Here is a 25,562-nt window from a genome sequence, read left to right as displayed (position 1 = left end):
CTTCTCTTCTTTGTTTTTCGAGAAGAGGCCTAGCGTCATACACATATCATTTTACCTTCCATTCTTGTATAAGATATATGAAGTTTTTTGCAGTATGAATTTTTAATCCAATTTTGTAATCTGTAACCAAAAAGATTAAACATGAAATTTATATTAAATCACAAAACCATAGATTTATATAGCTTCATTCTTATATAGTAATTTTGCTAATACATTTACGTTCGAGTAATACGGTTGAGGTTGATAGACAAGTTATATTATTGTAAAGGAGTAGAAGTTAATACATTACCTTAGTAGGATGCCAATACGAAGGACAGGAGTTGAATCTTTCAAGTGTTCTTATATTAGTTAATGTCGTTGATAGAGAAGCTTAGCAAGAGCTGAAGAAATTATTAGAGTACAAAAATTCAAAAATTACAACATCCAAAATGGTATGATGTTACAAAACGGCTTTTTGAGTGATTTCATCGTAGACTATATTATATGTAGACTGGTCATCATTACTATCAACAGTAGGTGGTCACATTAATAATTTTATACAGTTTGAATTCTTTGCTCTTGATAAAGCCACATATAATTGACCATGAGAGAATACAGGTTCACGCAGATAAATTTCAAGATAATCTAATGTTTGTCCTTGAACTTTATTTATTGTCATAGCAAAACACAAGCGTATTGAAAATTGTGTTCTTTTAAATGAAATTGGTAACTTTTCATCATTTGAAGATAATAATGGTATTCTTAAAATAAATATATGTGTATTTTAAAATCGCCATTGGTAATTTTAGCACTTATGATACGATTCTTAAAATCACAACATGTTAGTCGTGTACCATTGCATAAATCCTCACAAGGATTTAAATTTTTAAGTAAAATAATTGGGCAATTTTCTTTTAATGTTAGTTTGTAGGGAGGTAGACCAGGAGGATTTAATGAATGTAAAAAATTTTCAAATTGACTTTGATCATTTGGTTCAATAGTTTCATCAAGCGAAACAAATGTCTTAGCATCCTTAGGAAATTGGTTTAGAAGTCTATCATTTAGTTCATCAACAAAATCATTTTTTGTTGTTAAAATAACACGAGAAGTCAAAAAATCTGAATCATGAAAAGAGCTGCTAAAATCAGGGTATACTATTTTGACTAACAGATCTAGTGATTCTTTTTTAGTAGTTTAAGGAACAATGAAGCATCTTGGGATATCTATTTTGCCATCCATATTTGTTTTTTCTTTTCCATTTTCGATTCTCATTAGATACTCACAAAAAGAAGGATCAGTTTTTGCACGCATATTTTTCAATAGATGTAGTTTTTCAAGATGATTCCATATTTCTGAGTTAAATATGCTTTCTCGAATGAAGTCTTCTTTTTTTCACTCCGAACCACAGGTAGAGTTTGTCTAAAATCTCCTCCAAACACAACTACTTTTTCACCAAACAATGTATTTGAATCCATTATATCTTTCAAAAGAAAATCAAATGCTTCAATTATGTTTTTTTTGTCATTGATATTTCATCCCACACAATTAGTTTAGCGTCACGAATTAGAGATGCCAATGAACTCTGCTCGCTAATATTACAAGTGAATTTTTCATCAATATTAATTGAAAATTTGAAGTGGGAATGAACTGTTCTTCCTCCTGGAAGGAGAGAAGCAGCAACACCAGAAGTTGTTGCTAATGCTATGAATCTTTTGGATCTAACAGTTGTTAATAAAGCGCGATATAGGAATGTTTTACCACTTCCACCAGGACCACCTATAAAGAATGCCCCTGATTTATTGCTAAATATTCTTTGAAGGATTGTATCATATGCATTTTTTTGTTCTGTATTTAATTTTTTGTGTAATAATAATTCTCCATCGCTCACAATAATATTTCTTTCGAAATATATGTCTTTTGCTTCAGTTGCAATTTTTGAAGAGGTGATAGTTTCTGGAATAAGGTTGAACTCATTGATATCACGTCGCATAGAATGTAATATATCATTGATATGGTTTACAACTGCTCGATGAATATCTTTTGATGTAATGTTTCCAACATTCTTAAAATCATCAGACATTGAACTTTAAATTGTTCCCATAATTCTTTTGGATTATCAGGATCACAATATACTAAAATAGTAGCAAATAAACGTTTTAAACTATAAGGTATTTGACAACATGCAGCTTCTAACATACATTCAATCAAGTTGTTATTACAATGTAATAGTCCCCTTTTTTCAGCGGATTCTCTAAAAGTTTTGCAACATATCTCATTTACTTTAAGAAGATCATTATATGATTTTGGTGCTTTTACATTCTTAGTAATAAGCCAAGATAATATCTTTCTCCTTCTGTTGGATGACAAGTTACAACACGACCGATAACATTACCATGTATTCGTTGAGTCCACATTTTATAGCTAGGCGACCATACAAAGTGTTGGGAAAAATATTTATACAATAAATTAAGCTCTTCATCATGTTTATTTGTTTGGTTCATTAAGAAAAATTCGGTTAACATAGTCTTCTTAAGCATAGGATTTTTTAAGATACTATTTATTTATCAATTTTTTTTAAAAGAGACAAATTGGTTTCCTTCAAGATGTACCTGAAGGTGATAAACATTTGAAGTCATTTCACTGATAGAAAATGCGAATAAACGCCACATATCTTCCGGTAGAGACACCCATCTAGCTGATTGATATTCTTTTATCTCATCTATTTCTATATTTGTATTTTCTACATGTAAGTGAAATGAAATTTTATCATGCCCTTTGTAGATATATTTATATAGATATTTGACAAATTTAATATCAGAACAAATTTCAACATTTATATGACAATTATATTTACATAATAGATAAGGATTGTAAGAGACAACTCATGAGTTATCTGGCAAATATTCTCTAACTTTCACAAATTTATCAGTATTTCTTCTTTTGTAAATTGAATAAGCGTTTTTGCCTTTTGATGTGTTGCCAGCAAAATTTTTAGGATACTTAAATTTACACACTCCTTTTTTCTTCATAGAAGAATTTATAGGATTCAACTGACCACAAGGTTCATGCATCATATGTTTAATGACAAGTCTATATAAGTAAGGATTGATATTAGGATCAGGTATTTCAGCGGAAATAAATTTGTCATAAGCCTCAGGTGTTAATAATTTATAATCATCATTGAGTATAACTAGAAAATGAGCATAAGGTAAACCACGCTTTTGAAATTCTATAGTGTACATAAAAGCTGCAACTTTTCCAAATATATTTCTTTTAACATGTTTGTTTTCATTTCTTCAACTTTAACTCTGAATACGCGACTACTTAAATCAGGTCAATTTTGTGCTTCATCAATTAAGAGCATATGTTCTTTTATTTCAGGCCAAGAGGGATTACATGTCATAGTTAGAAATATATCAGGCCTTCCAAAGTGTTGCACTAATGCAATAGCGTCCATATAACGACGACGCATATCTCTTGGACCACCTGTGAAACTTAACGGAAGAAAACTTTTTTTACCTATCTTACAAGCTTCTCTTTCACCAATTTTTAGGATATCAATAATTCCTTGCAGCACATCAACCCGAAATAAATCTTGATTCAAGGAAGTAAAATCTAACCTCTGAGTTTCTAGTTTGATGAATTCATCAACTGAATATTGTTGAAATAGTCGTCCAGAATGTAAAATAATATTTTCCTCATCATCTTAGTTGAATTTTATAACAATAGTATTCTCGACATGAAACAGTATTTCTTTTTTGTTTTTACTTTTGTAGAATTTCAGCTTCCATATCAAGCAGTCCATCAATTGAACACATGTTAGATAGACTTGGAAGTTGATCGTTTTTATAGCAAGTTGTTTTCTCTTTTTTGATTTATGTGTTGGTTGTACAATTTTTTCAATACCACAATGCCATTCGTTTTGTCCATAAGAAAACAAAAGTGGATATTAAAGGATCGTAGCAACCATAGTAGTAATTTACTAATTGGCTCTTGTTACTATGAGTATAAATTCGAATATGTGGTGTAAGATTGTTATTACTTATTGCTTGTTCTAACCATAATGTTGCTACTTCTGATACACTTGGTAGGTTGTATACTCGTTGATTCAACTTGGAGTCACAATTTAATGTAATATAAAAATTTGATAATTGTGGAACGTGTAGTAAAGATTTCAAGAAAACACAATAAGAATTTATCTTTAGTATATCTATTAATTTCTCAACAATGGATGCTTTAAGTACATCTAATGAAGTCATTCGGTTCAGCATTTCTGTATTAGCATCATAAAAACATAGCTGTAAATTTTTTGGTTGTTGTACTGATGGAATCAAATTATTAATAAAGTGATACATTTGTCTTTGTACTCTAAACGTGTAAATATCATGGTCTCTTTTCGCTAGTGTTTTGTCATATTTCACTCCAAGTGAAATAAATGCAAACATGTTATTATACATTCTAAGATAGGTATGAAAGTGCTCGGATTCTTCACTATTTACTAAATAGAGATTCAATAATTCAACAGGTATTCTATGTGATGCTAACTTAATTGTACCATTGTTACAACAAAATGCGGGAGTTTCATACTCAAATCTTTTTGTACCACAGTATTTACAGTTTGAAAGTTTTTTAAAATAGTTGAATTATTGGGCAATTATTTAAAGTTTCATTTGGTTCTTGTTAATTTAGAATCTGTACAATTAGTTGTAGTAACGTTAACATTAGTGATAGACAATAATTAGTAGTAAATGTTGGTAGAAAATTGGAGAGAAAACGAACCTATGTCTGTAGTAGCTAATATCTCCATGTCTGATTGTTCATGAGGTAGAGTAAATGTTGAACCTAATAAACGAATCACTTTATTAGCGTATATCAAAAGAGAGAGAGAAAGTAAGTTATAGTATTGTATTATTGACATTTACCAAGTTCAAAGATGGATGAATGATTGGTAACAACATTTTCCATAACAGAGCTTAGCATTGTGTCATCACCGAAAGATATATTACTTGCTGTTGGAATAAGAACATTTTATGATTAGAAAATAATGTGCAAACAGTCTAAAGAAAGTAGTTGCACATGTTAGCTACAGTAACATGCAAGATTATGAGTTGCAGTGATTAGTAGGAAAAGTTGGTAGAAAAATAAAGCATGAAAAATCTTTATTTGTAATAGCCAGTACTCGTGAATCATGTTTTTAATGAGGTACAGCAGACGTTGAACCTAATATACAAATTATTATATTTTTGTCAATATATATTAAAAAATAGAAAGTTGATATTATAATAGGTTATTGTTGACACTTACCAACTTCAAACACAATAAAATATTCAATAATAATTTTTCCTTGCCAAAGACAAGCTTCGTGGCATGAATGAGGATATATCAGCTAGTGTAAGAATTAGAAAGTGTTGAACATTAGAATATCATATGTAACTATAAGTAAAAGGAAAGACAAACGGTTTTAGGCTAATCACACAAAAGTTACATAGTATTTTTTCCATTTCTAACCTGTTGTGGCAACAAAATGTGGCTCACGTATTGTTAATGTTGTTTGTCTATGTAACTTAACTCCAGCTTGGGAGCATGATGCCCCTGCCCGTTGACGTCTTGATTCAAGTTTTTTTGATCGTCGGCACGATAAAAGAGTCTCCTTTTTATCAGGTGATAGTTTTTGATATAGCTCACATCTTCTAAGGTTGATTGTAGAAGTAGTTTCCACTGAGTATTGACATTTCCGTTGTTGTGAGCCTAAAATAGTAGCCTTTTTTTGTCAGCTGACATCTATGAACAAAAAATCATGTAATGAATATGACAACATTTTTATTTATTGGTATAATTAAATTCTAAGAGAAGGAATTAATTGGAAGCAGTATGTATTTTTGAACCTGCACAACACCCCTCGATAGAATTCTTTGTCTGAACGTTTCAGAGATTGTTGTTGAAGTTGTACCGTTGGTATCAATAATGTCAATGTTAAAGTGATACCTGTGATTAAAATAAAAGCACAGTGAAATGAATATCCCATTTTTACAAAGCTAATTTACTCCATCAAAATAGAATATGCAGATATCTTACATGCAGTAATAACACGTCAACATCTAAAGAATGCAACAACAGAAGAGATGATTCTGTCAGCAATCAAGTTTTATTCTAAATCCAACTAAGATATAACGAATAATAGAGTTAGGCAGAAAGTCACTACGTTTTTAATGCTTACATATTATCCTACTAATGTACGCGGGTGAAATACGTATCCAAAAGTTTAAACCAATTTTCTAGGTGATCAGGTTAAAGATACTAACATGGTGACCTCTTAGTGGGGGACTGCAATAATGTGGTTAAATTATATACTGCAAATAACAGAGCTAAATATGAAGAAATCTTTATCCCGTTTAAGATTTTATGCGGACGAAGAAATGTAAGCTTCTTTTTAGATGACAAGTTTCTCCTCTGTTATGTTTGGTTTGTTGAAGTAAGTTAAACTCTCAACCGAATTTATGTCTGAACACTCCGTAGGTTGACACTTTAGTGCTGGAAGGGAATAATCCTGCAACAATGCTGTTAAAATATGTAAATGACTCCGGGATTAAAATTTTTATCTTGGGGTCCTACTCTCCAAGTTATTTGCCAGTTAAATAGGGTGAAGATCGTTCTCCGATTTATGTTACCACCTGTGTTGGAATTATTGTGTGTGACTCACGTATCACATTATTTCATTCTTGTTACTGTTCTTTATCGGTCATGCACTTGAGTCGAAAGTCTTACAAAAAAAGATTCTTTACCTCTATGAGATAGTAAGGTCTGCATACAATCTACCCTCCCTAGACGTCAGTTATGGGATCCTTTGTTTTTATTGGTTTATTTCGTTCATACTGTACTTTTCTGGATGCTGGGATAAATGTTCTATTCCCAGTCATACTTACGGGCGATTATTTATATTACGAAAAAGTATTTTCAATGAGGTGAATAAAATATGTACAGGGTAAATGTAGAGCAGCAGTAAAGACAAGCAAAAAGGAGCTTTAGTAACATGGGGTAGGAATTGTTATCCAAAACAGTTTGGTAAGCTATAATGTAATTCTGGAGGCTCAAACCAAGCAGGAAAATGTAGTTCGATAGCTTGGTTGGCTATTTGTTTTAACCAAAGATAGACTCATGATGTTGCACATCCCTGTTGATTGTTTCGACTATTGTTTTGTGAAATGAATAAGGATAAATCAAAACAATATGACCTTCAACTTTGGCAGTCATTTTTTAAAAAAATAAATTTATAGTAGAAAAGGTAATCTAAAGCATACCACTGAGTTTAGCAGAACACGAAATAAAAACTTAACTTCTAAACGCTAAATCCTGCAAGATTTAAATTGCCCAACCATTACATTCCACAACAATATAATACAATATACTGAAATTGCAGATTCAGTAAACATATTTTCTGCCTATCCAAAAATATGCAGTAAAAGAAAGTAAATCTTCCACTATGGTAGGAGTACGAGAAATGGCTGAATCACAATATTAAGTTATAAATTTCTTCAAGAGGTTGTTTACACAGATCGGTCTTGTTAGATGCATGAAATTTACAACTTAAAAGCAAAGAAATTATTGCAGAATATAATACATTTTGTAGTGTCATAAACTTATCAACTCGAATGACGATGAAATAAATTGAAATCTCATTATCACAGATTCACAGGATTCGACTAATTCTTGTGAATTGAATGAATTGCTTGAGATTTGTAGGATTAGAACACATACTAAAGGAATGATAACGATGGGATAAAGAAGCACATATTCAATGAATGATAAATTCAAACAAGAATTGCACAACTGTGTTGTTCAGAAGCAATAAAAATGTCATTGGAATTTAGTCAGTGCCAATTCAAAATGTTCCAGTTTCTATCAAAAATACCCTGTTTACCTAATAAGCGTAAGGTCTGGGTACACACTACAAAGTTATAATAGAATAATAATTTTGCAATCACTTTTTCAGATTGCTGAAGAAGCCTGTACCAATCTTTTACCAAACTTGTTGTGTAAATATATTTACAGTATATCTAAAGATTTCACAAAATTCTATACCAACTGGCAGGTTCTTATAACTCCAAAGTCCAAGTTAAAAATACCTCTCTTAGTACCATCGAAAACCATCGTTAGGTCCGAGCGTCCTCCAAGTGTAGGGACATTTAGCTAATGCCAATCCAAAATGTTGTTGTTTCTATTGAAAACACCGCTTTTTCTAATAAGAGCAAGGTCTGCGTGCACACTACCCTCCACCCTTCCTGAACCTCAATTGTTGGAACTACATAGGGTATGTTGTTGTAGTAAGTTCTAATAGAGTAAAAATTTTGCTACCAATTTTTCGCCAAGCTTGTTTTGTGAATATGTTTACAATATATCTAAATACTTCACTAAATTGTATAACAATTGTCAGGTATGAAATTTTCAACGAAAACAAACACATAGTTTTTTCCTTTCACTCTTGCTTTACGTTTTCTTAACGGTTATTTGATTGGTAGGATACCAATGTAAAAATAATGTCCTGCACTTCACTGACAGAATAATCAGAAACATAAACAACAAAATGCTAGCATGAGATTGTGTTAGCGTATTGATAGTATTGCAAACAAAATTATATAGAGTTTTTTTAAGCCTAACAACAATAGTTTTATCTTCTGCGGAATTAATAGCTTTCAAAACAAACAACTGTGAAACTGTGCATTCATCACCATGCTTTTTAAGTTCATAGCTAATTGGGCAGTTTTCAAGCTGCTGGAGCAACTCCATGCATTCATGTAACTATTTTCATAAACTTTTTTTTTTTCATTCAGTTAGTATGCAGTGAATTCTGTTCTCATTTTCTAAATCAAATTAAAAATAGTGTTTTCAAGAGAAATTGGTTCTCACGGCCACAATTATTTTGGGTCAATCAGGTGAAAGGTCGTTGTTACTTTTATCAAATACCTGACCTGCAATCTAATTCCTCAACCGTAATTTAATTCCATTTTGAGTACTGGAAAAGCAAGTTTTAGCTCAAATTCTGACATACACAAGAAAGCATTCATGAAATCTCTACCAACACCATCTAAACAAACCAAAATTGTTCATAATCTGAAACAAAAATCAATTTTTTAACACAAATAAAGTAATTTTTTCTCAATCTTTACTTCAGTATCAACACAACATATACTAAAACTACTCATAGTTTCAAATAAAAATCAAACCTATAGCCAAAACAAATTACTATTACCTATTAAGACGATGTGGTAACAACAAAAGAAAGAAAGAAGAACAAAGCGACGATATGGAGTAGCTAATAGCTAAACAATAAAGAATATATTGTGGGAAAGAGGCGGTGTAACGGTGTAGCAGGGTAAGTAATCGAGAAAAGAGTTCATGAAAATACCATTTTGCCCTTGAAAGCAGGCATGGCGACCTTGACCTGCTTCTAAGCCTCTTCTATACATTAGAAAATGACATATAATAATTAATTAGGGGTGATATAATAAAATCACGGATTAATGCTTAAATGGCCTATAGTAATTAATTAGGGATGAATAGTAAAATTATGGTTGAAACAGCTGAAGCAGACATGTCATAAATGTCTATTTATATTTTTATTAAATATTATTAATTTTTTAATACGTAAATGACATATAATAATTAATGAAGGGTGATATTATAAAATCACGGAGGAAGCAGGCATGATGACTGCTTCCTGCTTCTCTTCACGCTTCTATATATTAAAACTATATATTAGACTTTTAGATATTATATGTTATTTTTTTATTTAAATTTATATGACACTGATTAATATTTGTGAAAGTGAATTAGATTTGTTCTATAAAATTTTAGATATTTTAAGCTGTTACTTATATTATGATTTATACGACTTTCAACGTAATTTTCAAGTAATGTCCCTTTATCCTAATTAATATGACATCGATAACTATTGTAAATCTATAATATTTTTTCGGCGTTGTAATTTACTATTTTAAGCTATTTTCTATTGTAATTTATAATACTATTCTTGTTTAAACTTTCGTGGTATTTATAGTGAATTTAGACTTTGAAAATAATTTAAATTTTTAATTATTGCAATTTAAATTAATACGACTTTCAACGTAATTTTCAAGTAATTCTCTTTATCCTAATTAATATGACATCGCTAAATATTATAATCTATAGTACTTTTTCTCCGTTGTAATTTACTATTTTAAATTGTTTGCTATTGCAATTTATAACACTCTTCTTGTTTAAACTTTTATGCTATTGATGGTGAATTTAGACTTTTAAAGTAATTTAAGTTTTTAATTATTGTAATTTATAATATTTTTAACTATTTCAATTTAAACGACACTGGTATAATTTCGAGAGTAAACCAAATATCACGATTGAAATAGCGAAATCAAAATATCTTGAATAACTCATAATAACTAATTAAAAGTGATATAACAAAATTGCTATAAAAAAATACTTTTGAATTTTTTTTAAATGGCTTCACATAAGATGTCAAATTAATTTAAAACATCAAAAATTAATTTATTATTTTATTTTTATTTCACCTTTTATAAAATAAATATTATCAATTTTTAAATACTCAGATGACTCATAATAGTTAATTATAGGTGATACAGTAAAATTACAACTGAAACAGTTGAAACAACCATACCATAAATGTTTATTTTACTTTATAAATGTCTATTTTATTTTTTATTAAATATTATTATTATTTTAATAAATAAATATAATATAATAATTACTTAGGAATAATATAATAAAATTACAGAGTAAGCAGATAGCTAGAAGAAGATACGTCGAACATCAGCTGCCTGCCACTGAACGCTTATATACAGTAGTAAAGTAAAGTAATACATACGTAAGTTGAAGGGTATAGGTATCATTTGAGAGGAGTTTAAAGACATGGTATTATGCCAAAATTATACTAAGGAGTAGTATTTTCTTTTTAATAAATTTAGGATTTGTGGCAACCATACCCCCACCGAAGTCAAACAAAATTTGGAAGCCAATTGGGAAAAGGAATGTGGAGTGATTGATTCCAATTCCAAAGGAACAATGGATCTGAACCTCTAATTCCCTTCTCCAAACGATTAACCCCTCTGCCCTCTTCTCCCCCACAATTCCTATCTATCATGGAAAGACTTTACCAATCCCTCTTCATCTTCACACTACTACTATTCACTAACGAAACTTGACATGTCTTCTCATCCACCACCACAACAACCCCCATCATCCCACACACAGCCTAAGCCCACTTCCTTCCCTGACGTTATCTTCACTGCCTTTTCTCTCTTCGTTATCTTCTCTTCTTCCAACCCCACTTCCTCCTTTCTCCGTAAATTCACCCCTATTGTCTCTTTCCCTCTTAACCCCCGCCGATTCCTCAAAATTCCCACTATGTCCACTCCCTCTTCCACTAATCTTCGGAGTCCTATGCATCGCTTTCCCAACCCCCAATCGCTTTCCGATTGGCTAAGGCCACGTATGCCTGCAGATTCTTTCGCTTCTTGGGGTGTTAAGCCGGGGACGAAGAATGTTAATAATCTCTGGCTTGAGTTGTCTGAAGGGGAGACTTTGTTGGCTGATTCTACGCCACCGGTGAGGACTGTTGAGGTTATGGTGGTTAAAGTTATTGGGAAAGATAATAAGGTTCTTGTCGAGTCGCATCAGGAGTTGTCGAATGGGGTGGTTAGGCATCGGTGTAGGCCGTTATCCGAGAAGATGAAGCCTGGTGAGACTCTTGAGGATGCGGTTTTTAGGGCGGTGAAAGAGGAGCTTGGGTCAGTGGTTGGTGGGGAGGTCAGGGAGAATGGCATTGTTAAGATCTTGCCAAATTCGTATACGAAGAAGGTGGAGGAAAGGGTATCAGCGTCGTATCCTGGATTGCCTGCTTGTTATGTGTTGCATACAGTGGAGGCTGCAGTGGATGGTTTGCCTGAGGAGGAGTTTTGCACGGAGGAGGCAGATGAATACGGTGGTGATTTGAGTGGGAGGATGATTGCTGATGGGGCAGTTTCCTGTAAAAAGCATTACTGGAAGTGGGTTGATGCTGATTCGTTGTGATCGTTGATGTGTGGGAGGTGAGTTTGAGCTCTTGTCCTTCCAAGATTGAATTTTTGACTACTACCATGGTTCGTAATAAAGATGGATTCTCAGGACTTGCGGTTTAATGTCATATACTTTATAGGATATTTTAGACACAGTTTACATAAAAGAATTGCTTGATTTAGCTTTCTATTCATGTTAATATCCATATCAGGTATTGAGGATTTGATATTTGATGAGTGTATATCATTCTAACAGCGATAGCTTCTTGTATTATCCTGAGGCAAACAGGGTGGCTTCTGAAACTCAATAAGCTTTGTAATTCATGGTGCTTCCAAGCGGAAGACTTGATAATTAACATCTCACAGCCAACATGCGTGCTTATTATATTTTGAGCGAGCTTTGTTTCCTGCCACTTGATCTGGATGTCTAAATCTTTTGGTTAGGTTATCCTTTACCATCAAAACCCTTTCTTTTTGTGGTTAGGTATCCATGATCACAGTAAGATTGGAGGTGGGTTGCCTCCCATATGGTGCGCCTGTGTATATTTTCTAAATGTGCATCTCTTTTGAGTTGCATCGCTACTAAATTCACTTAAGGTCCAAAATGAATTTCTGATATGTCATAGTCGCATAGAGCCAAATAATGTAATGACCTTCCATTTTGAGCTTGCCATTGAGGGGATGGCTAAAGGCTAAAGCTTCAGCTAGCCCACGGGCTTTTAAACTAGATGTTGCGATTTTATGTTCAGGGTTTTAACTGCAGAATATCTGTTTCACTTTCAATGGCACATCTTGTTTTAGGAAGCAAAACCAAAACTCCATGCCTTAATCAAACAAGCTTAGGGGTCTACCCAGGCCAAAAATGTTGTTTTCAGGCTTTATGTTACCTCTCGTTTAACTCCGAAAATTGTAGCTGCCACAGGAGTTGAAATTTGCAGCAGCAGAAGGTTCTTATATATCTATGTTTTGTCTATGTGTGTGAGGGAGTGATGGAGAGATGGCCAAGATCTAGGGGAAGAGTGGTTAGCAGGTGGTACTATGCTGAATTTCATTACGGCTAGGGTAGGTGCACGGAAAAGAATATAAAGAGCAAATGTGTTAAGGCCTTGTCATAATGTGTGAGTATAGAAAAGAGAGCTGTAAGGGATCATTTTATTGCCTATAGAAAGGAGAACTAATCCATACATGAAAATTTTCATAGTCAAAACAATGTTTGTTTGCAACGTAATATGCTGGTATTACTAATTTTATCACTGCATAAGCTATGCAAGGTTTGATTTTAGCATAGGATTCTGCATAATTAATGTACCTTGGTTTTTGTGTCATGTGTGCGGTAAGCTTTGGAACAAAAATGCATATTATTAGCGAAGGACTAAAAAATATATAAAGACAAAAATGTTACCAAAGTAAGCAATCCCTGCATAGCAGTTCATGTGTCATTATTCGTGATATAATGATCCCTGGAATATTGTTAAATGTAGAACATATCCATACAATTTATTTCCGGGTAATAAATCCTGTATATAATCTTTGCACAAGTAGTACATGAACTAAAGATCTTAGGATTTTTGTATCGTATCAATGAAGTTAAATGAAATCCATAATAGACCAAAGTTTGAGTTCCACAGAGGCAAACATGTTAGTTGATTTCTTTTCATCTTTCCATGTCTTGGTGGTCAAAGTTATTCGATTACATGTATTAGTGTGAAGATGCATTTATCCATTGGAAACAATTGAGGCATGCATAAACTAACTCAAACACCATTTTTATTGTTATTGTTGTTTTAAGAAAAATTACAGTAGAGTCAAATTCTAGCAGAGATTCTGGTGACACTGTTGAGTGATCGGATAAGTGATGCTCCTATGCTTTTACATCTAATATAAGCTTGGTGAGAGACTTGTGACTTACCTCGCAACATACAAGTTCGAGCCTTGCACCATGTGAACTGAGCTGGTAAGCCTGGTATTTAAGTGGAGTAGGGTAGAGGGGCTGGTATGCGCTCGACGTACAACGTGTCAGCAACATTTACCTACTTATGGAAAGAGGTATGGTTGACGCTGTAGAGGCTGAGAAAGACTGGAATTAGGGAGAGAAGAAATCGTAAAGAAAGAATCCTTGTCACCAGCTTTTTGTGGATTAGTTTGGTGGCTTTATTGGCATAATTGTAGATCATGTTGGCAGTGTGTATGGAAACCATTAATATTTAGTTAGGCCTTTTAAATTTCCTTGTAGTTGCTGTAATTGACACCTATTCAAGGGTTTAGGGTTCTGTAGGCCTCTAATGGCCTTAAAATGTGGTGATCAAGTTGAAATTCCCTACTCATAAACATTCTCATTGCTGAAGATGCCACCATTTCCTTGTGTTTGCAAATTAGTGCTTTGGAGGAAGTTCTCTTCATTCATGTAATAAAATTTCTTTGGTCCCTGTTATGTAACATGCAGATGATTGGAAAATATAGAAGCCAATTTGGTTAAACCCTTAAGGTCCTATGAATTTCACTTTGTAGTTTGTTCAGATCCCTCCAAATGCTTCTCCTGTTCCATATTCCCAAAATGCTAGGCTGACCCTATGACATCTTTGGGCATCCTTCCTATCGTTTTAGCTGTGAGTTTCTTCTTTTCTCTTCATCTTCTTTACCTTTTGCTTCTCCTTTTATTTTGTGGGTCGGTGGGGCGGGGTTGGGTGAACAAGCAGTTAGGTGAAAGAAGGGATGAGTTATTGCGAACCATTAAATCAAAGCCCTAATTGATTTGGTTGCCTTCTCTTCTCGTCTTTCTATTTGCCATTGGTCTTAGCTCTTTCTCTAAACTTGGTCAATCGAGCTGCTGCTGCCTTGCGAATCAGTCTCAGTTCGGTTCATTAAGCCACTAAATTTACTCTCCACACACCCCTTAACCTATCAAGTTAATTCATTGTTTGTCTGCTCTAAGCCCACCCTTCTGTTTGTTAGACGTGTTCTCTTTGCTTCAGCGCAGTCTCAACATATCTTCAGTTCGCATGTGGACTATAAAATTGGGTTACACATGTGACAGTATTAGAAAGTCTGTCATTTTCATCAGATATACTGGTGCAACCGAAGGTGTTCTAGTGATCAATAAAATGGGTGGAGCATCCGAGGTCTCAGGATCAAATCTAGCAGAGGCAAAAAGCACTAGGTGATTCTTCCCATCTGTCCTATCCTTGGTGGATATACCTGGTGTCTGTTGCTGGTGGAAGGTATCTTGTAGATTTAGTTGAGGTGCGTGAAAGGTCGCTCGGAATATGGTTTTGTAAAGATACTACTAGTGCACTAATATGGTTTTGTAAAGAGCATAGGGTCGTTTGGTAGAGTGTAAGAATAATGCAAAATATGGTGTGTTAGTAATGTCTGTATTAGTAATGTTTGTGTTAGCTATACTTGGATTAGTTTTGCCTGTATTTTTCTTATGCAGTGTTTGATTTGATGTATTAAAAATAACATGAATTAAATAATTTCTTAAAAAAAAATTATTTACAAAAATATCCTTCATATATATGTTGGAAAGGATTTGAATTTTTTTTTGAGGGATAATAGTGTCTTTAATCATGTTAATGCATGTATTGGATTCATTCCATTGCTAATACCATGGATTTTGAGGTATAGTAATACACACCTTAATACACAATAGAATTAGTTATACATAGACTGCAAAAGTATACCAAACAAGGTATTAATAATACACATTAAACTAATGCATGCATTAGTTTTCCAATACACTTTACCAAACGATCCCTAAGTTTTTTGTTTCGATACTCAAATTCTTTCACATTATTGTGACACTTCAACATTCAGTCTTCTCCTCTTACCTTGTCCTGAATCTTTGAAATTCAGCGTACGTATAGATAATTTTTTATTAGTATCTGACGCTTATCGTGTTTGAGTTCAAAAACTTCAAAAAGTTGCTTCTATCAATTGGAGAGATCAGAAATTGATCAAATGGATTTTTACAAGCAGAAGTAAGAGTGAGGTCTGAGGAGTAACTCAATGTTTTGATGGGTCAAGGAAGAACGGGAAAACTTGAGTATTATTGAATCCCTCCAATTTTGAAATTGTGAAGTTCTCTGTGACGCTCAAGGAGTAGTCATATAATGCTGTTGGTATGAGCTCAAGTTACCTTCAGAATTGTTACATGGAGGATTTTTGTCCCCGACATTTCTTCACGCCGCTTCTGCTTGGATTTATAAATTCCTTTTTCAGGATTGGTATTGAGCAAGTTACGCCATTTGTCGTGAGAGCAAGAGGTTTGTCTGTGGCAGTTTGGACTGTGACATGTGGCTGGCTATACGAGTAAATTGTACCAATCCGGGAAGCAGACGTGGCGTGAAGAGGTTAGAAGGGGAAGCAAATGCTTGCTTTCTTTTTGGGTCTTAATTCAACTCGTCTACTGCTCTGGGGAATTTACTGGCCAAGCATTGGAAAAAGATAACAACAACATACGCCGCAGTGAAATCCCACAAGGAGAGAGGCCGTTTTTGAATTAGAAAAATATGTCTGCAGAAATTTGTTAAGAGGCATTGATTGTTCTGTTTAGCAGAACCAACAATAAGGACTCTACACGGTACATGGTGGAAATTGGCGATGGTTGCCTGATTGTTGCTCTGGAAACATCTTATCTCCATGTAAGGGTTCAAATATATCTCTAGAGACAGTAAAAACTAGTAGATTTATTTTCATTATCCCAAGTTTTGGCGGATAAAGATAGATTTACACGATATCTACATTCTACACTGGTGGGAAGTGATACTAGCCAATAAAAGAGATGAGACGCTTGTGTGACAACGAGCTGGCACGAAGACCAATATAAGAAACAAAAGGCAGTCTCAATCAATGTTTGGTGGTCATAGTGTTTTTCCTTCTTATCCTATTTGTCTTTTTGTAACCAGAGAATTTTCCGGAAATCTATGATACCCGTACAAAAAGGACCTATCACTTTTAAATTTGTAAAAAGCCTTTGGGAGACGTACTATTTTTGTATGATTGTGGCAGCAGAGGTCCAGGATCTAATTTGAATGATTTGAAGGCTTTGGGTAATTTTTTTTTTTTTGCCTCCAACTTATCAAGAGAGTGAATCAATGTGTTGAAATCGAAATGAGTCTTCCCGATTGATTAGGAAATGAAGCACTATATATATATAATTCAGGTGGCCAACCAACGAGCCATTGAGATTTTGTGATAATCTTGTATTAATTGGTATCACAGAAGAATTCCTTGTTCATCTGCTTATCGAACGACCGGATGCGGATAAAATTTTAGTGGCTTGAAAATACGGGTGTGAACGATCAGTAGCTTATCTAAAGTAAAATATACAACGTATAGGAAAAATATCTGTTGAGAAGGAGACAAATATGTGGCTTTCAGCTGCTTCTATATATTACAACGTAACGATGCATGCATGATTGAGGAGACAACCAGGAAAATGATTGTCTAATTTTACTTCGATGAGAGAAAATAACCCTTTATGTTTTGATTTTAAAATTTCTTATGTATTAAAATAAATTTTTTATTTATAACGAAGACACTGCATTAGTTTCATACACCCTGATAATAATTGAGAATGAGAGAAATTCTCATGTGGATTCTGTGCAACAAATTAGGTATAGTATTAACTGGTCATCAGTATAGTTATTGGGGTAGAAGCATTTAAAGTAGGAATAAATAGGGATATCGTAAAGAATGGATTTTGGGCCTAACTCAACCTCAAAAGTTAGCTCTTAAAGGAAAGACTGCCGATTAATTACTCATCTCTTTTCCGACATGGCGATATTTAACAGATATTCCTGGGTAAAGGAAGGGATAAATTTTCCTGTCATTTCATTCTTTCCACCTCTGTTATGTGGTTTCTTATCAGCAAAAACAATCAGCTAGCACATCATTTCGTATAATATATAGTTTTCTACTGTAAATATTACTAGCTGCAAAATATGGGTCACATCAATCTATTCTTGCTAGATGATCCACTTGCCTCTGCTCTGTCACTACAAATTTCATTATCTTCTCCATGACACGATCTATCCCTAAAATAATAAAAGGCTTTTAGCCATCCAAGGACTACATGAAAGATCAAAAAAAATTTCAAGATAAGATTGAACTAAAACATCTAGCCATTTTGGTTTTGATTATCCTAATTAACCTCGCACTTGGTCTTCATTCACAAAATATTAGCATGAAGTTGACAATTAACTTAGGAAGGTTGTAAAATCGATTTCCTTTTGAAATGTAAAGTAAGACCACGCACAATAGAAATCCAACCTGATTGATTTGGTTCTTCACAAAATGCTACACATACCCGGAGCTTAGCGTACTAAAATGCCATTTATCAAAAGATAATTTACAATAACCTATCAAAATATGAAAGTAAAAGAAGAAAAAAATACACTCCCTATTTGAGGAAGGTCTTATTCCTCGTAGTAATAATATTTAACTTCACTTCAAAGAGTAGTAGAACATTGAGCTCCTTGTCTAAAACTAAGAGGACCAGATGGCAACGAAGGTCCAAAAGGCATAACAGCAACACAATCTACATTAAACCTATACTTCCCAGAAACCCAAGTCCCAACTTTCCATCTTAACCTGCCACTTCCTTTCAAATCCATTATCAATTTTCCAACACTTTGGTCACGTTGCACCTCATAACCAAAATAAGGATCAACTGGCAATCCATTCCCAATCAACAAAGCAGACAAAAAGTTACTATCTTCATGGCCTTGATAAAATGGAGGAAGAGAAGTATAGAGAGTAATTTGTTGTCCTTTATAAGAAGCATACACTTGCAATTCATCGTAGTAAATTCCAACTTTCTTATTCGGATTCTTCGATACGAGTGTGAGTTGAATGGAGGAGTTGAGAAGTTGGCGTGGACCTGAGAGATTGAGTTGATAAATATCAGCTTCTCGTAGGGTAAAATTTGGTTTTGTAGGGTGGAGTGTGAGGTAAAGAAGAAAGATAAATGATAGAATAGAGAGGGAAATTGTAGAGAAGGTAAAGAATAACTTCTTTTTTGGGAGTAGTTTTTCTACGTTGAACCCTTTTTCTTCACAATGTTTTGGAGATTTTACATCAATTGGAGACATCTGCCAAGCAAGAAAATTAAGAAAGAGAGCAAAAGGGGAAGGAAGGTGTAAGTTTACAAGGCTAAGGAATGGAAATGAGGGGGTTAAATATATACAAAAGTAGAACTTAAGAGCAACAATTATTTTGTCTTTTGGCTGCTTTTAAGTGGCCTCTTTTGCATGGGGTATTGTTGACTAATTAAGTGCAGTGATATCAAAGGAAAGTAATCTTTTTCTTTCTAGTAATCTTTTCCTTTCTTTATCTTTGAGTTCTTTTTTGTTGTTCTTTAAAAGTGATCAGGTTAGTTATTGGTTTTTCACCTAGACTTTTAAATTTATTTATGGCTTTGATCATTCAAATTATTTCTACTAATAAGCAAATTGAAATTAGCTATGAATTTTATCACTAATCCATCGTTAAAATTGCTCATAGCTAACATAATTCTTTTGTCCCCATTTCTTGGTCACTGTCATCTATATCTTGCATCGCATCAGTTGGTAGAAATTCTAATAACTTTTGGAATATGCTTTTTTTTATTATTACTAGTCTTCAATAGAGTGAGATGAAAACTATAAAAAAAAAAAAAATCAGGATTCGAGTTCTAGCAATTTTTCATCTGCACAAACTTTATTTTGATGGACTAAAGTAGACATGTGATACTAACAATGAGAGGAAATAATATGCTAACATATATCAAATAACCTAGTCAGGTGCGCATACACTATATTTCAGAAAAGAAAAGTTTCTACTACTTTCACACTTAATGGACCTAGTAATTTAATTTGTGAGCTATTAGACTGTTATAAGATGAATTCTATATATATAACATGCGTGCAATGGGTGATATGGAAGGCAATTGATAGACTTCCTTTTCATTAGGATAGGGTAGGGGGGCAAGAAAGGGTAATATTTTTTTTTCTCCATGATGAATATGCATGCACTTACCAACATGGATTGTGGTGCAGTGGATGAGGCTGCTTCACCCTTAACCAGAAGTCGAGAGTTCGACCTTGGGCATGGAGAAAACTCTGTTGGGAGCGTTTCCCCCCGAATGGGGCCCTACGCTGCGCGCATCCGGATTAATCAGACTCCAATGTGGGTACCGGACACCGGATGGAAACCAAAATAAATATGCATGCACTTTGGTATAATGTGTATGCTTTTTATTACCAAGTATATCTTGAACCTTTTATGTCAAATTGGAGTAGCTTAGGATGGTTGTTTTAGAAGAAATTAAGATACTGGGATATCTATTCTATCTATCTATGTGAGGCGGAATCTTGATTACACCTTTTAGCATTATTGAAAAAAAAAGTTAGGCTTTTTCTAAAGTGAGTAATGATTGCAGTCATTAAAATGATAAATTATGACACATGCCGTGACTTCTCCTCCTCTTCAAGGACCTTTCATTTCCCAATCCCAATTACCAAAAATGATGAAAAATAAACCCACTAGAGAAAATCCATATAAGTTAGGACTATATATATATATAGAGACGAATTTAAAATTTGGAAGTTTTGGATGCGACATCCCCTTTAAATAGTTTCATAGTTTCAATATTTACTTAGAAGGATAAAGAGCTTTTATATTGCCTTTAATATATAGGAAGAGTTCCGAGTCTTTAATTAGGAGTGTTGTTGGGTTCGATTTGATTAAGCCACAATTCTTTTCAAAACAATAAAGCATCACTTCAAATATTTGCCAAAAGGATATATGTCGTTGAGAAGATTCAAACTCACAACCCCGGAGAGTGAAACTTGACTCTTCGCCGTTAAGGCACTATAAAGTCACTTGTTGCTCCAGGTTACATGCTTTATATTTGTACAAATTCTTGAGCCTTACATAATATATACAGAATGTTAACCGAAATGTCCAGGTGCCATGGCACCCTAGTATACATAGATCCGCCCCTGACTGTATAGCAATAGACATTATATTAACTTGTCTTAAAGTTTAGACAAATGACATCTGTGATGATGTATTTTAAACCTTTACTAGTACTACTGACGAAAAGATAAGAACATCATTGAGGATGCTTGTCATAAGTATATTAGTAGTGCCAAAATTTCAATTTGGTAGCTGGAGTTGTTGTGTTTGTTAAAATATAGAGACATGCTTTTCAATAGTTGAAGAAAATGAGAATGAGAAAACAGAAATTCAATTACAAGTTTCAAGTCATTGCCTAATGTTATTGTTAATTAATTGAGGTCCCTGGAAAATTATTGAAAAGAAGAGAAGACATGGAGAATCTTATAAATGGACTTTTTCGAAGTCCATGGGGCAGGAGGGCCGCTACTTTACCTTAAGCTGTAACTTCAACTCAATTACTAACCTCCATCTCAATTTTTTTATTTATTTTTCTTTATCCGTTTCAAAAACATATCAACTTTTTTAAGTAGCAATTTAAGTTCCAACTTTTCCCGTGATTATTCCAAAAACTGATTTTCACTTTTATTTGTTATTTTTAACATATCAAGAGAAAAGATAATTAATTTTTTCATGTTTTATTACCATTAATGACTTATTCTTGAAATTATTTTTCAAGATCTGATATTAAATATCAATTAATAAGGATAATATAATAAAATATCTATGTTAATATGACAAGTAGAAATGAAAGGAGAATAAATTTAAACGGAAGAAGTAGGTTACTGTTACTACTGCCTTCCTACCCACTCCCCAAACCTCTCATCTTTTTTTCCTTTCCTGTTTCTTATTTGAAGGTCAATTAAAATTTCAAGGAGTTCAATATATTTCTTAGATATGCACCCTTAGTATAAAGGTCTTCTATAATATTAAATCTGTAATAATGTATTCACAAGTAAGTAGGCATATTTAAGAAGTGAGCTAAATTTGTTATCTTAAAAATAAGACAGATTATCTACAGTAAAATTATATTTATATTAATATGTGTATAACTTAAACTCTTTCAATCGTACACGAGTCATGATATCAAGCTTCGATCGACACAATCTGACATACAAGGGAATAACATAGTAGTATAACAAATTGGAAATCACATAACGAGTTTGAAAACAGCGGGTAACTAATTGATTGCTTTTACAACTTTTTTCTAATTGAGTTCAGTTATGGAGGTCTTTCACACATTTAATCAATGAGGAGAAAGGTGAGTTTGAGTGTACCCCATAATCATTACTCTTTTGTAACAAGTGATTACTTTCCTCTTTGCTGATGGAGCTATCTGATTTTACTTTGATAAAGACAAGGGACAGGTCCACTATCTGTGAGATTGCCCTCAACTTGAAATTTTGCTTTTACCATAGTTTCCTCATCATGAATAAAATACCCCAGGTTTGTGTGTCAATGAATCTCTCATTTCTCTTGCGCAAAATTTCATGCAACTCTTTTTAATCCTTTAATTTCCTCTTTCAAGTGAACGGACAAAAAAAGGTGTAATTAGAGAAACGATGTATTCACTCCCTTTGTTCCATTATTTAGTTGCCAAGATAAGAAGATAATTTGACTAATTTATATTTTATTAATTCTTTTAATCTTTGACTAGTGTATCTAAATAAAATAGACAATATATATATTGATTCCCCCTCTTTTTCTTAGACATTAGTAGTAGATTATTAATAAGGGACAACATACATATTTAACTTTTGCAGGCAATAAATCAGAGGGTCTTAGGCTGCATTCATCTGGCAGGATATATAGCTGCGAATCTAGTTGTTATCAAGCTTTTTTCTTTTCTTTTCTTTTTTTTGGCTTTATCAGGTAGCAACATCCATGGCCCATCCTTTTCTTTTATTTTTATCATCAACTTAAGGTCATTCAAGCTCTAATTGACCCCCTCACTCCCCACCTCCAACCCAAACTCCCCCTCTTTTTCTTTTTTACTTTTCATGGTCTCAAGTGCTTCAAACTGTTTTCTTTCGAAAAATTTCGAGCATACAACGTTTTATGGAACTGATTGATCATGAAAAAGACTTTGATTCCGTGTGCCATTCTATAGGCACTATACACATTTGATAATTGTTAGTTTGTTACTTGTAACAAACACTCCTGCACAAAAGCGCGCTTAGAATAGAAACGGAAAGAAAGTTTCTGATAGACTCAAAGAGTGTAACGAAGACGGGCAATATGCATCACATTGGTCATGAGGAATGATTCGAGATTAGAGTAAACAAATTATATTACTTAACTATATAAGTAAAGATGTCTCAACAACAAATTTCTTCTATAAACAAAACACGACCAAAAAACAAAGAGCACGCCAGAAAATCTCTGTTAATTCTCTGTACATAGGTCTAGAGCTACAACTAAAAGACTCCAAAAAAATTTACAAAACCGGAAAACGATTTGATCATTTCAACAAAACTACAATGAGAGGTGAATTGATCCTAGTCATGAGTATAAAATTGGTATTTTTTGAACGTTTCTAATCTATATATATATATATATATATATATATATATATATATATATATATATATATATATATGTTAACTGAGATATGTACCATACATATTTTTATCAGCGCAATCAAAAAGGCAGGGCTGCCCTCCTTCAAAAAAAATGTAGAGAATTCCTCACCAGGTTGTGATTCTTATTAACAATATAATGGACACCATCAGCGTGGACTGTGGAGTGCATAAAGTTGAGTGACTTTAGCATCATAAAAACTCGGTCATCCTCTCGTTGGTTCCTCAAACTTTGGAAGAACGGACTTTCAAGTCGTTTGACACATTCTTATATTTGTTCTGCTGCCTCCTCTAGTTGGATGAATTGGTGATCCTTCCTATATTGCCAATCAGCCTATGAGTTGCCTGGCGAAGACTCACTAGGAACATGACGAACAAACTGTCCTTTCACTCTGGGACGCTGCTCAGCAAGTTTTTTCCTGCTTTCGTATCTTACCTGCAAGCCAATCACAAACGAAAACGATTGATAAGCAATGACAGAACCATTGAAACTTTCAATTTGAAAGTAAAGTACATTCACTCTAAAATGATCATTCATTCATATTAGTTCTATTTATCTGGGCTTTACTGTCTACCAGAATGTCTTGTTGATATCTTATTTGTCTTTCCGTTGGTTGATTTAGAGGAGAAATGCTATGCTTACAAGTTACAGGATCTTTTGTTCTTCAGTGAGATAATTTTCAAAATGAGTCTTGCCACCAGTTAATTTCAAGGTGAAGATAATGATTTGTCAAATACAAGACGAGCTTTTGATAGACAAATGATGGGAGCTGACATACCTTCTTTTCAAAGCATCTGTCTTTCCGCTTCATGCGAAATTTTGTAAGAGCTACTTCTCTTTGAGATCGATGAGAATTTCCATCAGGAGTGTGAAAGCTTTCTTCTTTCCTATACTCTGCTGGTGTTTTGCTGAGTGGAAGTGAGATGTTTCCGTTGCTTCCATAACTCAGACGAACATGGTTTAGATCACCATTGCAGCAAATGCTATTTGTAGTTTGATCAGTTGCAGATGGAAAACGTTGACAATCATGTGTAGGTTCAGAATTGTGTCCTCTCTTACCCTCATTGTAAGCTGTCGAGACACTGTTGTTTTGATCACTCTGTGAGTGCAACTGCTGAGAGCTCCTACTTTCACAATTTAACACGAGGAATGGATTCGACTGATAGGAAGATTCCCGAGGGGTACCCGAACCTGGACTCTGCAGTGGTGAAATGCCAGATGGCATACGAAGTATTGGAGCAATCCTAGAACTGTAGGCACTGCTTGGTCCCTCAAACCTGATACCTCTCACTGGTATAGGGAGAGGCGTCGCTCTCTGCTGAGGAGAAGGAAGTCCAATTTCAGCTGGTCCTGGTTCTCTGCAGCTAGGAAGGGCAAAACTTTGAGGTCTAGTCATCGGACCACGGGTGTCTGAGTTGTAATCAGTGGCATGACCACAGAACTGCTTATCAGAATCAGTTTCATATTCCTGTACATTACAAGTCTTAGACGACGTTGACTGTCCAGACTGCATTGCCCTGTTCACATACCTGCAGGAGCATTTTCCTAGTAGTTATTTACGAAAATTCATTGGTTTGAAAAGGTTGCATCAGAATAACAAAAATCATCTAACAGAATTCAGAATGACGCTCCCATTCTATAGTCTTAGACAAAACAGTTTCACAAGTTTAGCGGCTCAAACTCCAGGATGAGATGCCTACGTAACTCGAGGTCTTACAACCAAGTTATATCAGGATTCATATTTTTAGTTTTGATATCTCAATTGATCATCACATCCTACAGGTAGATAGATGAAAGACAACTTATTGTCGTTCAAGTTTTCAATCTCTCAAAGTTTCAATGTGTTTGTAGTAAGGCTTTCAACAATTCAAAATACAACGGAGGGGGGAAGTTTCCTTTTCAGACAATAAGGTATACATTATCTTTTATCTTCATTATCACTTCATTCTGAAATTAATGCTGCATCAAACCATGTAAAGGAATAGATTAGGAAACTGAAAA

At 33.8% G+C, this 25,562-nt stretch overlaps 3 protein-coding genes across 3 annotated transcripts in view; 1 reads left to right on the top strand and 2 right to left on the bottom strand.

Annotated features, from left to right (window-relative positions):
- Window positions 1-10,883: 10,883 nt before the first annotated feature.
- Window positions 10,884-12,414, top strand: LOC107862997. The gene has a single exon (XM_016708735.2). The coding sequence runs from the start codon at window positions 11,194-11,196 to the stop codon at window positions 12,058-12,060; it is 867 nt and encodes a 288-aa protein (XP_016564221.2). The 5' UTR covers window positions 10,884-11,193; the 3' UTR covers window positions 12,061-12,414.
- A 5,888-nt stretch (window positions 12,415-18,302) lies between these two features.
- Window positions 18,303-19,244, bottom strand: LOC107862998 (NDR1/HIN1-like protein 26). The gene has a single exon (XM_016708736.2). It carries the CDS (start codon window positions 19,133-19,135, stop codon window positions 18,494-18,496), a length of 642 nt encoding a protein of 213 aa, XP_016564222.1. The 5' UTR covers window positions 19,136-19,244; the 3' UTR covers window positions 18,303-18,493.
- Window positions 19,245-23,253: 4,009 nt separating this feature from the next.
- LOC107862999 (two-component response regulator-like APRR5) overlaps window positions 23,254-25,562 on the bottom strand; it is an 8,214-nt gene continuing 5,905 nt past the window's right edge. Inside the window, exons 7-9 of the mRNA XM_047408677.1 lie at window positions 25,189-25,204; window positions 24,340-25,106; window positions 23,254-23,996 (exon numbers count right to left, since the gene is read on the bottom strand). Of these exons, the coding sequence (XP_047264633.1) occupies window positions 23,895-23,996; window positions 24,340-25,106; window positions 25,189-25,204 (885 nt within the window). The 3' untranslated portion in view covers window positions 23,254-23,894. The remainder of the gene's footprint in view (window positions 23,997-24,339; window positions 25,107-25,188; window positions 25,205-25,562) is intronic.

Source organism: Capsicum annuum, chromosome 3 (assembly GCF_002878395.1).
Source record: "Capsicum annuum cultivar UCD-10X-F1 chromosome 3, UCD10Xv1.1, whole genome shotgun sequence".
Lineage (NCBI taxonomy): Eukaryota > Viridiplantae > Streptophyta > Magnoliopsida > Solanales > Solanaceae > Capsicum > Capsicum annuum.
Note: the sequence above shows the minus strand (reverse complement) of the source record. Positions and strands in the feature narration are given on the sequence as shown.

Coding starts and splice junctions, on each gene's coding strand:
- LOC107862998 (XM_016708736.2), bottom strand. CDS start 19,135: ATGTCTCCAATTGATGTAAAATCTCCAAAACATTGTGAAGAAAAAGGG.
- LOC107862997 (XM_016708735.2), top strand. CDS start 11,194: ATGTCTTCTCATCCACCACCACAACAACCCCCATCATCCCACACACAG.